The 14,588-nt window shown below is 38.7% G+C and overlaps 1 protein-coding gene across 2 annotated transcripts; it reads left to right on the top strand.

Annotated features, from left to right (window-relative positions):
• On the top strand, positions 1–11,178 carry LOC117337559 (scavenger receptor cysteine-rich type 1 protein M130-like). Of its 2 annotated transcripts, XM_033898591.1 has the most exons (5): positions 1–85; positions 3,059–3,241; positions 3,846–3,984; positions 6,485–6,645; positions 10,152–11,178. In XM_033898591.1, exons 1-5 carry the CDS (start codon positions 61–63, stop codon positions 10,157–10,159), a joined length of 516 nt encoding a protein of 171 aa, XP_033754482.1. In that variant the 5' UTR covers positions 1–60; the 3' UTR covers positions 10,160–11,178. The 2 variants fall into 2 exon arrangements, with proteins under 2 accessions (XP_033754482.1, XP_033754481.1); XM_033898590.1 differs by lacking the exon at positions 10,152–11,178 and having other exon boundaries at positions 6,485–6,688.
• Positions 11,179–14,588: the final 3,410 nt, after the last annotated feature.

Genomic DNA, 14,588 nt, shown 5'->3' with positions numbered 1-14,588 from the left:
CTTGGGCCGTGTGCAAATGTGGCCATCGAAGACCTTGACAGGTGTGTTCCTTTAAAGAACATGGGGCATTCAAACGTGAAAAAATGTATGTATGAAGTATGTCAATAGATGTCCGTATATTACAACAGTGTTGGATTAGTTAGGCACGGAAATATGTCGGCTAATTAGTTTCATTTTCGTCAAGGTAAAATTTTGCATTTTCGCATGTTTTGGCACTTTTTTACATTAGTTTTGATGCGTTTTTGCCGCTCGGTATTTATTGTCATTCAACATTTGCGAGAATTAGAGAGACAATGTCTCTTCTGAAAAGAGAGCAAACATCATATGCCTGAAGCAAAATAGTCCAGGTGTGCAAGAGTGAACGGGAGGCAAAATTTCTCCAATTCTCGCAAATGTCGAATGACATAAGATACGGAGCATGTTATCTGGAGGGCCAAAAAGCTAAAATAGCATTAATGAACCACCATACTGAAACGTGTTGTATATAATTATAATGTTTGAGATATACGAAAATCTATTGACATGGATAATACCTGTTGTATGGATCTTGTATTGTCGTTGTGCCTTTGTGTTTCACTGTCCAGACCAGTGTCTATTGACAATCGCTAACATATGGAACATCCGTTAACGAGAAGATGTTTTCACATTTACGGAATGTGCTGAAGTTTTCTGATTGTGTCTTTTGAATCTAAGTCAACTTCACCCGAAACAAACCTCTTATTTCGAAGTACAGTAAAACATGTTTATAACGAATCTCACAGGAGCAATATTTCCTCAAAGATAAATATTTTTCTGACTGATATCGCGTCAAATGGTTTACTTTCTGAAGCATCATTCATAACAGTTGTGTCTTTTTGTACTTGTTAGCATAACGGCATTGTTATTTTGAGCAGTGTAATTTTATGACCACATGTGATGATATTTAGCACTTTTTGAAAAATTAACAAACATCTCAACAAAATACATGTCAAGAGCAAGGTCGAAGGTTATACTGCGTTTACACTAGGCCACGGTCTCCACGATCTCTACAATTCCTAAAAAGTTTGGAGCTCCAAGTTTTTTCCCATTCGATATTCGTTTTCTATGTTTTGCTATGTTTCCCTACGCTCTCAAACTGTTACGTTTTGTTACGAAGTCAACCCAATTATAAAGTCAATAACTGCCATGATTTCCACAACGTCCCCGCACGTTCTCCTACGACCACCATGATATGCTTCAACGTTCGGTCACGTTCTGCTCTGTTCTACTGAAATCTCTCACGTTCATGAAGTTCAGTAAGATCTTCTACGATTTATATCCATGATTTAAGGAGGATCCCCTCGCTTGCTGCACGATCTGATATAAACAGTAGGGTTGAAGTTAAAATTAACGTTACCCTCTCATTCTCTCCAAAGACATCCATGGATCCACGAGATGAAGAGGATGTTGAATAGTCAATTTAAATTCATTCGTAAATTGCTCGAAAGAAAACGATACAACAGCAGCATGGCATAGAACAAGGCAGGATAGCACAGAGAGAGAAAAGAAGTCCAAGATCTTATTGGGTGAGACCAAGGTTGAGTGTAGACAGAAGGCACCTGTTGGGACACTATTCACAACTTTTCAACACAGACCTAGTGAAACTTGAAGGACTCGTGTTTCCAAATTCACCAAGATCCCCTACGATAGCGCATCAAGTTACGCCCTGTAAATCTCTACTACGCTCTAATACGATTTCCTATTTCTATTACGCTGCCCTACGTTCTATTACGCTGTCCCACGTTCTATTACGCTGTCCCACGTTCTATTACGCTGTCCCACGTTCTATTACGCTGTCCCACGTTCTATTACGCGTCCCACGTTCTATTACGCTGTCTCACGATTTGGCGTCAAATCGGGATAATCGTGGCAGTCAAAACTTTTGCCACGATCATTACGATCATCGCGATTCCGCCAAGTTCCCACATGATCACTACGATTCGACCCCAAGACCCATCGCGACCCTCCACGACCTCCACGACCTCCACGACTCCACGACCACGACCCTACATGACCCCCCACGACCACGACTCCACGACCCTCACAACCCTCCACGACCACGACCCTCCAGGACCCTCCACGACTCCATGACTACGACTCCACGACCCTCCATGACCATCCATGACCCTCAACGCCCTCCACGACTACGACTCCACGACAACGATCCTCCACGACCGCGACTCCACGACCCTCACAACCCCCCACGACCACGACCCTCCAGGACCCTCAACGACTCCATGACTACGACCCTCCATGACTACGACCCTCCACGACCACGACTCCACGACCACGACCTCCACGACCACGACTCCACGACCCTCCATGACCATCCATGACCCTCAACGCCCTCCACGACTACGACTCCACGACAACGATCCTCCACGACCGCGACTCCACGACCCTCACAACCCTCCAGGACCACGACCCTCCATGACCCTCCATGACCCTCCACGACCTCCACGACTCCACGACTACGACCCTCCATGACTATGACCCTCCACGACCACGACCCTCCACGACCACGACCTCCACGACCCTCCACGACCTCCATCTCGATTCTCTTAAATCGTGGGCATCGTGGACATCGGGGCCTGGTGTAAACGCAGCATTAGCCAAGATATGTACTAACATAGTCAAGTTACTTCTGTTAACTTACACTGGTGAATATCATAGTGATCACTGTCTAGATGACATTTAAGGACTCCGTAAGTTAAGGAATATACATGATCAAGTCAACAAGGGCTGCGTAGTCGCTGATCACCACCGTGATCTTTAAAACCAGTAGAGAACACATAGGCTTGCATAGAAAATGGGAATTTAAAAATATGATATTGCATTGGTAATGTGTACAGTGTAAATCACTTTAAACAGTATCTTTTTTTCTTTTCTTTTTTAAATCTCATTTTCTATGTAAGCGCCTGTGGTAGAGAATACCTAGCAGCTGGATTATACCTTTTTCTTCATCATTCATCGTGGTCGTTTTGTACTTTTGTTATTTGAGGTGCTATTTCGGTAGTCTTGGTACTTCTCTGTCATTCAGACTGTCCAGAATATCCTACCTCTCAACACGCCACCCTGACTTCCTATTCGAGGACCTGTGGGGACAGTATCACCTACAAGTGTAACAGTGATCGTTGTTACCTTGAGGAATACGTAAACGTGACGTGTAACGCTAACGGGCAGTGGTCCTCAGTCACGGCCACGTGTACCCTTATGTCAGAAAGTAAGTATACAAGTATGTAAACTGTGTCTTCATTGAAATTTATTTGTGTTAATTTTCTTCGGTATTTGATTAATAATGCTAAAATGCTTCTGTACTTTCTCCGAAGGGCGGCACGGGCATTAGAAGTATGCCCTCGCGACCACGCGCCAAGGGGATGGCGGGATAGGCTCGTGCGTACGTAGCCGAACCACGTCCTCGCGCTACATATACGCGTACAACGGTCATCTCTTTCTCATACGAGTTTGTATTTGAATCCCCCGAGATCCAAATTGAGGTCACGTTTACTAGCAATATATTTTGTCATCCTCGCTCTACCAATTTCATCAATTATCGGATACAGTGAATATATACTGTTCTGACTTGAAACTCTTAACTCTCTTGTTTTGATGTTCAGCATTTTTTTTTTTCTAAGTTTGTCAGTGTAGAATAGCGGAGGGATTTATATCGTTGTTTTAAATAGGAGTTCACCAGTTTACAAACGCAAATGCGGTCTTATATTAGTATGTTTCTCCAATTGTTATGTTATGAGTGTTATGTCCATGAATCAATGAATGTCATTAAAAGGTTTTAAAATATATCAAATGTTAACATTGTATCTCCCTAGACAGCCTTAGGTTATTGGACGGAGCCACACCGAACAGAGGCCGGGTACAGATATGTCATAATAGTATCTGGGGCACAGTGTGTGATCATAGCTGGGACACGAATGACGCCCTTGTTGTGTGTCGACAACTAGGATACAGGTAAGCTCAGATGTAAAGAAGGGTTATGTGTCTTGAAAATGGAATGTACATAAATTATATGTCTGTAAGATGTAATGATGATTTGTGTCGATAACTAGGATACACGTAAATATGACTGTATGATGTAATGATGTTATGTGTCGATAACTAGGATACACGTAAATATGACTAAGATGTAATGATGTTATGTGTCGGTAACTAGGATTCACGTTAATATGACTGTATGATGTAATGATGTTATGTGTCGGTAACTAGGATATACGTTAATATGACTGTAAGATGTAGTGATGTTATGTGACGATAACTAGGATACACGTTAATATGTCTGTAAGATGTAATGATGTTATGTGTCGGTAACTAGGATACACGTTAATATGACTGTATGATGTAATGATGTAATGTGTCGGTAACTAGGATACACGTAAATACATGTATGACTGTATGATGTAATGATGCTATGTGTCGATAACAAGGATACACGTAAATATGTCTGTTAGATGTAGTGATGTAATGTGTCGATAACTAGGCTACACGTTAATATGACTGCATGCTGTAATGATGTTATGTGTCGGTAACTAGGATACACGTTAAAATCTCTGTAAGATGTAATGATGTAATGTGTCGATAACTAGGATACACTTAAATACATGTATGACTGTATGATGTAATGATGTAATGTATCGATAACAAAGACACGTTAATATGTCTGTAAGATGTAATGATGCAATGTGTCGATAACAAGGATACACGTAAATATGTATGTAAGATATAATGATGTTATGTGTCGGTAACTAGGATACACGTTAATATCTCTGTTAGATGTAATGATTTAATGTGTCGATAGCTAGGATACACGTAAATATGTCTCTAAGATGTAATGATGTTATGTGTCGGTAACTAGGATACACGTTAATATGACTGTAAGATGTAATGATGTAATGTGTCGATAACTAGGATACACGTAAATATGTCTGTAAGATATAATTATGTTATGTGTCGGTAACTAGGATACACGTTAATATGACTGTAAGATGTAATGATGTAATGTGTCGATAACAAGGATACACGTAAATATGTCTGTAAGATGTAATGAGGTAATGTGTCGGTAACTAGGATACACGTTCATATGTCTGTATGATGTAAGGATGTTATGTGTCGGTAACTAGGATACACGTTAATATGACTGTAAGATGTAATGATGTAATGTGTCGATAACTTGGATAAACGTAAATATGTCTGTATGATGTTATGATGTAATGTGTCGATAACTAGGATAAACGTAAATATGTCTGTAAGATGTAATGATGTAATGTGTCGGTAGCTAGGATACAAGTAAATAAGTCTGTAAGATGTAGTGATGTAATGTGTCGATAACAAGGATACAGGTTAATATGTCTGTAAGATGTAACGATGTAATGTGTCGATAACTAGGATACACGTTAATATGTCTGTAAGATATAATTATGTTATGTGTCGGTAACTAGGATACACGTTAATATGACTGTAAGATGTAATGATGTAATGTGTCGATAACAAGGATACACGTAAATATGTCTGTAAGATGTAATGATGTAATGTGTCGATAGCTAGCATACACGTAAATATGTCTGTAAGATGTAATGATGCTATGTGTCGATACACGTTAATATGTCTGTATGATGTAATGATGTTATGTGTCGGTAACTAGGATACACGTTAATATGTCTGTAAGATGTAATGATGTAATGTGTCGATAACTTGGATAAACGTAAATATGTCTGTATGATGTTATGATGTAATGTGTCGATAACTAGGATAAACGTAAATATGTCTGTAAGATGTAATGATGTAATGTGTCGATAACTAGGATACACGTAAATATGTCTGTAAGATGTAATGATGTAATGTGTCGATAACAAGTAACCAGCATTTCATCATACAGGCATATATTTGCTTGGATCAACTAGATACAAGTTAATTTGTCGGTTAGTATATTTTGTATTTCTGTTTGATATAGCGATATCCGATTTACATTTGTATTAATACTTCCAATACCACGTTTATTAATTTGTCTCGGTACCTATAGCGAACCCGTAAACAGCTGTACGCTACAGCTTGTATTTGAGTGCATCTTTTGTAAAATTCTTTAAGACAACAGGTTGTAGACATTGTCTGTGGACTTGGAGTATCCGATGTTTAACGTACAGATAGTAGACACTGTTGGTGGACTTGAGTCCCTGATGTCTACCGTTAAGTGTATGACATGTTTTATTCATACACTTGTTCTTGATGTCCTTTTTAAATTTCATTGAAAATAAAAAATGTTTGAATTAACTGAATAACTGCCCTTCCTATCCAGATTGTTATTTTTCCTAATTTTTTTCAACGTATATTAAGATGTGCTGGTATCCTGTTATTTGTACGATTCTTTGATGGATTCACCTCCCAGTCGCCTCTTTTTAATGAAAAATACGAATACGTCACAGTAGACCTCGTTCAAGAACATATTTGTATCTTTCAGTGGGGGACAGCCTTTCGTGGGCGCCGTGAGCTCAGGACAAATTTGGCTGCATTTGGTGTCGTGTACTGGAACCGAGAGTTTTCTAGCCAGCTGTTCACACGATGGCTGGACAGACCCACATTGTGTCAATGTAAACAGCGATGGTGCTGGTGCTATTTGTGGTAAGATGGTCGCTACATCAGATATTTGATTTCTCATTTTTGTGCCACCTGCAAAAAGAAGGCGATATAGATGTATCACTATGTCGAAGTCCGTGTCGGTGGCGTCATTAAATCCATGTTTGACATCAATCTAATCACTATTTAACATCAATATAAGTCTTGAATGACTTCTGTGATGTGTGGTGGCGTTTTCTCATAAATGTGATTTATCTTTCGCAACTTCTTTCTGGCTGCGGACGCACTTTTAGTATCATAAAAATATTTTCATTCAGACTACCACAATCATATACAAATTAACACTCCATATCAAGGATAGATGCTTACAGATATAGAGCCTAGTAAAAGTCTGTAACCGCAGATCTCAGAAACGAAACAGAGATGTCCGTCCAATAACTGAAGTTACCTTTGACCGATCAAACTCAAACTTCATGCATATCTTACTTACCAAATTGCTCGGGATTGCTTGTCAGGTTCAGAGATGAAGGTCACTGTCACTGTTGCTGAAAAAAAGAAAATTCGTTTCCGTGCAATATACCTCAAGTTTCCTTACACCGATCACGCTCAGAGTACATGCAAATCATTCACCTTCCTTGAGTTGTGTGTGTCAGTGAGTAAAGTAAAACTCTAAACCCATGGGGATAATTTGTTTGTGATTACAAAAATCAAGACTTTATTAAAGGAAACCACGAGAGTAAGGTAGTTACAATACAAAGGAAAACATTTTAGACATAGACATGTGTTATATCTATTGTTCTACAAAGTATTTCATAGCCTGAGGCACATTCTCATCATAGCCTATAAGAAAGGGACAATAGAATAGTTGTTCAACCACGGACATCCTGAATGCATGTGCAATACTGTACCAACACTTACTACAACAAGTATCACTCTCTCATACGTCACACGTATCAACTGTGATGTATGACAATAGATGTTCAAATAACCTTAAACTGAAGTATGGCTCAGTGGATTTACCTCATACGTAAAGGTTCTGTTTTATTTTCATTATCAGTTGTAAAGGTTCATTATGAGTTGTAAAGGTTCATTATGAGTTGTAAAGGTTCATTATGAGTTGTAAAAGTTCATTATGAGTTGTAAAGGTTCATTATGAGTTGTAAAGGTTCATTAGGAGTTGTAAAGGTTCATTATCAGATGTAAAGGTTCATTATGAGTTGTAAAGGTTCATTATCAGATGTAAAGGTTCATTAGGAGTTGTAAAGGTTCATCATCAGTTGTAAAGGTTCATTATCAGTTGTAAAGGTTCATTATGAGTTGTAAAGGTTCATTATCAGATGTAAAGGTTCATTATCATGTGTAAAGGTTCATCATCAGTTGTAAAGGTTCATTATCAGTTGTAAAGGTTCATTATGAGTTGTAAAGGTTCATTAGGAGTTGTAAAGGTTCATTATCAGTTGTAAAGGTTCATTATCAGTTGTAAAGGTTCATTATCAGTTGTAAAGGTTCATTATCAGTTGTAAAGGTTCATTAGGAGTTGTAAAGGTTCATTATCAGTTGTAAAGGTTCATTATCAGTTGTAAAGGTTCATTATGAGTTGTAAAGGTTCATTATCAGTTGTAAAGGTTCATCATCAGTTGTAAAGGTTCATTATGAGTTGTAAAGGTTCATCATCAGTTGTAAAGGTTCATTAGGAGTTGTAAAGGTTCATTGTCAGTTGTAAAGGTTCATTATGAGTTGTAAAGGTTCATTATCAGATGTAAAGGTTCATTATCATGTGTAAAGGTTCATTATCAGTTGTAAAGGTTCATTATCAGTTGTAAAGGTTCATCATCAGTTGTAAAGGTTCATTATCAGATGTAAAGGTTCATTATCATGTGTAAAGGTTCATCATCAGTTGTAAAGGTTCATTATTAGTTGTAAAGGTTCATTATCAGCTGTAAAGGTTCATTATCAGTTGTAAAGGTTCATTATCAGTTGTAAAGATTCTATCAGTTGTAAAGGTTCATTATCAGTTGTAAAGGTTCATTAGGAGTTGTAAAGGTTCATCATCAGTTGTAAAGGTTCATTATCAGTTGTAAAGGTTCATTATGAGTTGTAAAAGTTCATTATCAGTTGTAAAGGTTCATTATCAGTTGTAAAGGTTCATTATCAGTTGTAAAGGTTCATTATCAGATGTAAAGGTTCATTATCATGTGTAAAGGTTCATTATCAGTTGTAAAGGTTCATTATCAGTTGTAAAGGTTCATCATCAGTTGTAAAGGTTCATTATCAGATGTAAAGGTTCATTATCATGTGTAAAGGTTCATCATCAGTTGTAAAGGTTCATTATTAGTTGTAAAGGTTCATTATCAGCTGTAAAGGTTCATTATCAGATGTAAAGGTTCATTATCAGTTGTAAAGGTTCATTAGGAGTTGTAAAGATTCTATCAGTTGTAAAGGTTCATTATCAGTTGTAAAGGTTCATTAGGAGTTGTAAAGGTTCATTATCAGTTGTAAAGGTTCATTATCAGTTGTAAAGGTTCATTATGAGTTGTAAAGGTTCATTATCAGTTGTAAAGGTTCATTATCAGTTGTAAAGGTTCATTAGCAGTTGTAAAGGTTCATTATCAGTTGTAAAGGTTCATTATCAGTTGTATGATATATCTCGCACATACGTAAAGGTTCCGTTCACTGATATGTCTTTGTACAATCATATCGGGGACGAAATGGACTTTTACTTATACTTTTATCTCCGGACATGAGGATTATGTTTAAGAAACGACAGGTTGGAGAGATCTTGACCTTGACCTCGTTTTGAGCTTATCTGCTCATCTGCTCGAGGCGTGAGTCTTTTTACAATAACTAATATTACCAGGGACCCTATATTAAGCCTGTAGCATGCTGGGGTAAAGGACTACCAAGTTTGTTCAAATGAATGATCTTGACCTGCAGTCAAGGTCACAGTGACTTCTCAATAACCACCAATAGATCCGGATACCTAGATATTGAGCGATAGCATGTCGGGGTGAAGGGCTACTAAGCTTATTCAAATGAAATGCTCGCGTCTATTTTCACAGGGTCAAATGTGTTGAATTTTGTAACGACGACTTCTCAATTACCAAAGAAACCCAGACACGTGATATGATACGTATGTACGTACCTAACACCTAAGTTTGTCAGTGCTCCGACGGCTTCATTTCGTGAGGCATTTAAAACTTCATAAAATTATAAAGGATCATATCTCCGACAGGTTTGAGTTTCACGGTTCTTGGGTTAAGTTCAATGTCACCGTTACTATTTTGAGAAAATCCTTGTCAGCGCACTATAGCGGCTTCCTTGAGGGATTTTGACCAAATACCGCCCAATCACAAAGGACCATACTATCTCAAAGAATAATATACCAACATCAATCTCTTGTATCACTACATAAAAAATCGATAACAAATCAAGTCAACCCTTTGTTTAACAAAACTTTGTATAAAAATATAAGTTTGGATATTCTATTCTCACGTAGGAAAAATCTGCGGTTTACCATGTCAAAGGTTAATACGTTTTATATTGTTTTATAGATCCATAAGACAGACAACAGATGACAAAGAATCGTCTAATACCTGTCCATTGTGTCTGAAGATTTGTACAACAGGACTTTGTAGTCTGAAATGACGTCCGTCTAATACCTGCCCATTGTGTCTGAAGATTTGTACAGCGGGACAATATAGTCTGAAATGACGTCCTTCTAATACCTGTCCATTGTGTCTGAAGATTTATACAGCAGGACAATGTAGTCTGAAATGACGTCCGTCTAATACCTGTCCATTGTGTCTGAAGATTTATACAGCAGTACTAAGTTGGCTAAAAATGGGAACGTGCATGGAACAATAGCATCATAATAAATGTGTCTTTAGTTAGAATGTGGTTGACTCTCGTCTCCAACTTGAAAAACACCTTATATTATAAAACAAAAGATTGTGATGATCAAACAAAGTAGATAAGTTTGAAATGTCCTCTACAATCATATACCATTTGAAAATCACATGTGATTTTTACTCTCATTTGAGTTCATTGCAATGTCACCGGGTTCAATCGTATTGACAGGGCGCCGGTGCTTACACCTGGGTGTCGATGAATTTTACACCCGGGCAACGATAATTTCTATAGAAAATGAACGCCGAAGACGGGATCGGAAGAACGGTTGAGGTGCAAAGTCCGCGATCGGAATGACTGTAAATCTCGCAGTTTATCGGAATTATATATTTTGACATCATCAAGTCTTGCTGGATTGATTGGTATCAGTTGAATAGGAAAATTAGACATTTCCTTATTTTACACCTGTGGCAACGAAGACGCTCTGGAGCTTTACACCCGGGCGCCGCGATTTGCTGACGTGGTAGTGATATAAAAATTACCAGAGTTGGCTTTTTTGTAGTTATGCTGCTCGATGAATACGTGACAGTTCATTCACGGACGGGCCTCTTTAAAGGGTCGAGGAAACCGAAGTAAACACAGAAAAACCTAACTACGTTTTTTCTGAATTCAGCAAAAGTCTTACCACAAGTCCTTTATCATGTGCACATGTGGATTGTACATATTCATGTTTAAGAAAACAGATTGGTATGGTTTGCTTTATGCGCATATTTGATAAGGCTTTAAGGTGTTTCTTGCAATGTGGTACCGATTGTGTTTCCTCTTTACGAGATTAAATGTGTTTTCTGCTTAAATGACCTCTGTAACTACTGAATGCATTTTTCGCTTGCTAGACCAATGAATTTATCAAGTCCATATGTTTGCTTCTCCCGTAATACACGGGCATCCCGAACTCTTTCACTTAGCAGTGTTATCGCGTAATGCAGCAGAAAGGTGTTCCCGTTTCTCTTTTGAGATATTGCGTATGTCATCATCAAGACTTTGTCCCTGAACGGCACTCTGAATGGCAATGCATTTATCTTTGTCCTCGAGCTTTCTTTTAGTTGTTTCTGCCAGGGTCTATCCGTCTTCAAAGCCAAGCATATCAACGTCCTCGCCTGTCTTATCGACGCCAGCAGTTACCTTCTTTGCGTCAGAACACATCATGTCAACCTTGGACTTATCTAGGGTGTCGATAATTGTATGAAGGACTCCAGGTCGTGTGTGCTGTTTTTCCAGTAAGAAAGAATTTTTAAGCAATGTTTGCACACTCGGAAGGCAAAGTTGATTTTAGCTTCATCTGGTGAAAATTCACCTCGTATTGTGTCATTGTCTATAATCTGGTTGACATTCTTTAGTCCACCCATGAAATAAAGAAAGCGACCGCGAAACAATCGGTACCCAGTCATCCAAAATCTCTTCGTGATCTCACTAAATCGTATCTGGCATGTATTGTTTAGACCTAAAAAAACCGACAAGTTTCCAGAAAAAGTCTCGAGGAAATGTTGACAAGTGGGAATACTTCTTCTGCTACTAACCTTAGAAAAGTAAGCACATCCTCGGCCAAACAAATATCATCTAGTTTTCCAAGAGCTTTACGTGTCTGTTCATTGGCGTTTCCTTCTAGAGCAGAATCATCACTGACAAGAGGAGACATTGATTCTGTAGCTATCTGTGGCGAGGAAAATGGCGACGATAATTGGGTGTCTTCACCTCGGAATTTTTGGGGGTTCTTTTTAACGGTGTTTACACCCGTTTTAATGTATTTTCTTCTTATGTTCTTCTCCTTTTTGGCCTATGAAGCCACAGCATTTCTCTTTTTTTTTTCCTCATTCTAAAAAAAGGGGGGGGGGGGAATACATTCAATAGTTACAGAGGTCATTTATGCAGAAAACATATTTAATCTCGTGAAGAGGAAAGACAATCGGCACCACATTGTATATTCCTTGATGTCCATGGTTATCACAAGTGTAATGTTAAGAAACACCTCAAAGCCTTATCAAATATGCGCATCACACCATATCGATCTGGGTTATTCTGTTATTGTTTTTTAAACATGAATATGTACAATCCACATGTGCACATTTAAAGAGGCCCGTCCATGAATGAACTGTAACGTATTGATCGGGAAGCATCAATGCAAAAAATACATAAACAAAAATCATAAAAAGGCCAACTCTGGTATTTTTACATCACTACCACGTCAGAAAATTGCGGCGCCCGGGTGTAAAGCTCCAGAGCGTCTTCGTTGCCAGAGGTGTAAAATACGGAAATGTCTAATTTTTCTATTTATCTATTATCAGTCAATCCAACAAGACTTGATCATGTAAAAACATATAATTCCGATAAACTGTGAGATTTACAGTCATTTCGATCGCGGATTTTGCTGTACTACATGTTGCATGATTCGTGGATTGGGGCATAATTTGGTCATACCCGCCTACACTGTAGGCGAATTAGCAAAAAATGAGAAGTGTTTTTCCTGTCCGTTATCCTTGCAAGTTATAGCCAATTTATCATATTGTTCCGTGGTCGGGTTACTTTCCTTGAAGGACAGCATTATCACATCAACAAAAAGAAAAAAATACCTCAACCGTTCCTCCGATCTCGTCTTATGCGTTCATTTTCTATAGAAATTATCGTTGCCCGGGTGTAAAGTTTATCAACGCCGGGGGTGTAAGCACCGGCGCCCGGTCAGTACGATTGAACCCGGTGACATTGCAATGAACTCAAACTGAGAGTAAAAAATCACAAATGGTATGTGATTGTAGAGGACATTTCAAACTTATCTGCGCTCGGTCAGTACGATTGAACCCGGTGAATGTGTTCGCGACAAATTGGTAGGGCGTTATAATGCGTGTAGTTATAAAACGTAACGAAATTGATATTGAAGTTTATACTCCAAACATTAACCGACAGTAATCACATCACAACACAGAAACTTGGCACGAATTGCCATCCCACGGTCCTTATATTTACTGTATTACATATATATTAAACATAGTAAACCAAATGACGAGGGAAGACAATTGTATGACTCCTGCCCTGACAGGACTCCACGGCACCGAATAGCTTAGCCAGAAATACCCGCAGCTTATACCACTGCGCCACATCCACGTTATTATATACAGTGTATCTGTACATATAATTAGTCATGCAGTATTAACGACAGCACATTTTTATTATATGACCAATTATCTATCTATAATAATCCAGCGAGCATTTATTTGTTAGGATCTAGTACCTATATTAGACCATTCCGTTACTACTTAAGTAAAAACCCTATATAGGCCGTGGGTTGGGAATTCGCGCCATGTGCATCAAAACATTCGTCCAACTGATCAGAATAAATCATTTCGAGAATTTAACTCATTGTAAGCTGGGTCTGATTTATTACACTTACTTTGTTGTTAATATATATCTTGTGAAACACATTCAATGTCTTATGTCTATGATTTTGGTTTGGTTTGGTTTATTTTGTTTAACGTCAACAGCTAAGGTCATTTAAGGACGGCCTCCCGTGCGTGCGACATGCACGGTTCGACATGCATGCGTGTGGCGAGTGTGTATGTGTATTTTGGGAGGCTGCGGTATGTTCGTGTTAAGTCTCCTTGTGATAGGCCGGAACTTTTGCCGATTTATAGTGCTACCTCACTGAAGCATACTGCCGAAGACACCCAGCAGCACACCCCACCCGGTCACATTATACTGACAACGGGCGAACCAGTCGTCCCACTCCTAATATGCTGAGCGCTAAGCAGGAGCAGCAACTACCATTTTTGAAGACTCTTGTATGTCTCGGCTAGGGGACAGAACCCAAAGCCTTCCTCACAGCGGCGAACGCTCAACTAAAGGCCAAAAGCGAGGCATTGTCAATGGAGACATTAGGAAGAAGAAAGTTGTTCAGAGAGAAGAGAAAAGATAATATCCCAAATTTAGTCGCCTCTTACGATCATACAATGGGGGCAGCAGGTACAAATCTTACACCCTGCCTGCAGGGCAACCGTATGTCTATGAGAGTCTCTTCATTGAAGATAGAATTTAGAAAGTGAAATTTTCGTCAGAAATTACAGTTATAAAGAATTTTAAAATAATCTTTAATT

Source organism: Pecten maximus, chromosome 11 (assembly GCF_902652985.1).
Source record: "Pecten maximus chromosome 11, xPecMax1.1, whole genome shotgun sequence".
Classification (NCBI taxonomy): domain Eukaryota; kingdom Metazoa; phylum Mollusca; class Bivalvia; order Pectinida; family Pectinidae; genus Pecten; species Pecten maximus.
This window is presented reverse-complemented; position numbering and strand designations above follow the sequence as displayed.

What these genes read in the sequence shown, in the direction of transcription:
- LOC117337559 (XM_033898590.1), top strand. Translation starts at nt 61, where the DNA reads ATGGGGCATTCAAACGTGAAAAAAT. An exon ending in GCATTCAAACGTGAAAAAAT is followed by an intron (nt 86 to 3,058) that starts GTATGTATGAAG and finishes TCTGTCATTCAG; the next exon opens with ACTGTCCAGAATATCCTACC. An exon ending in TGTCGACAACTAGGATACAG is followed by an intron (nt 3,985 to 6,484) that starts GTAAGCTCAGAT and finishes TGTATCTTTCAG; the next exon opens with TGGGGGACAGCCTTTCGTGG.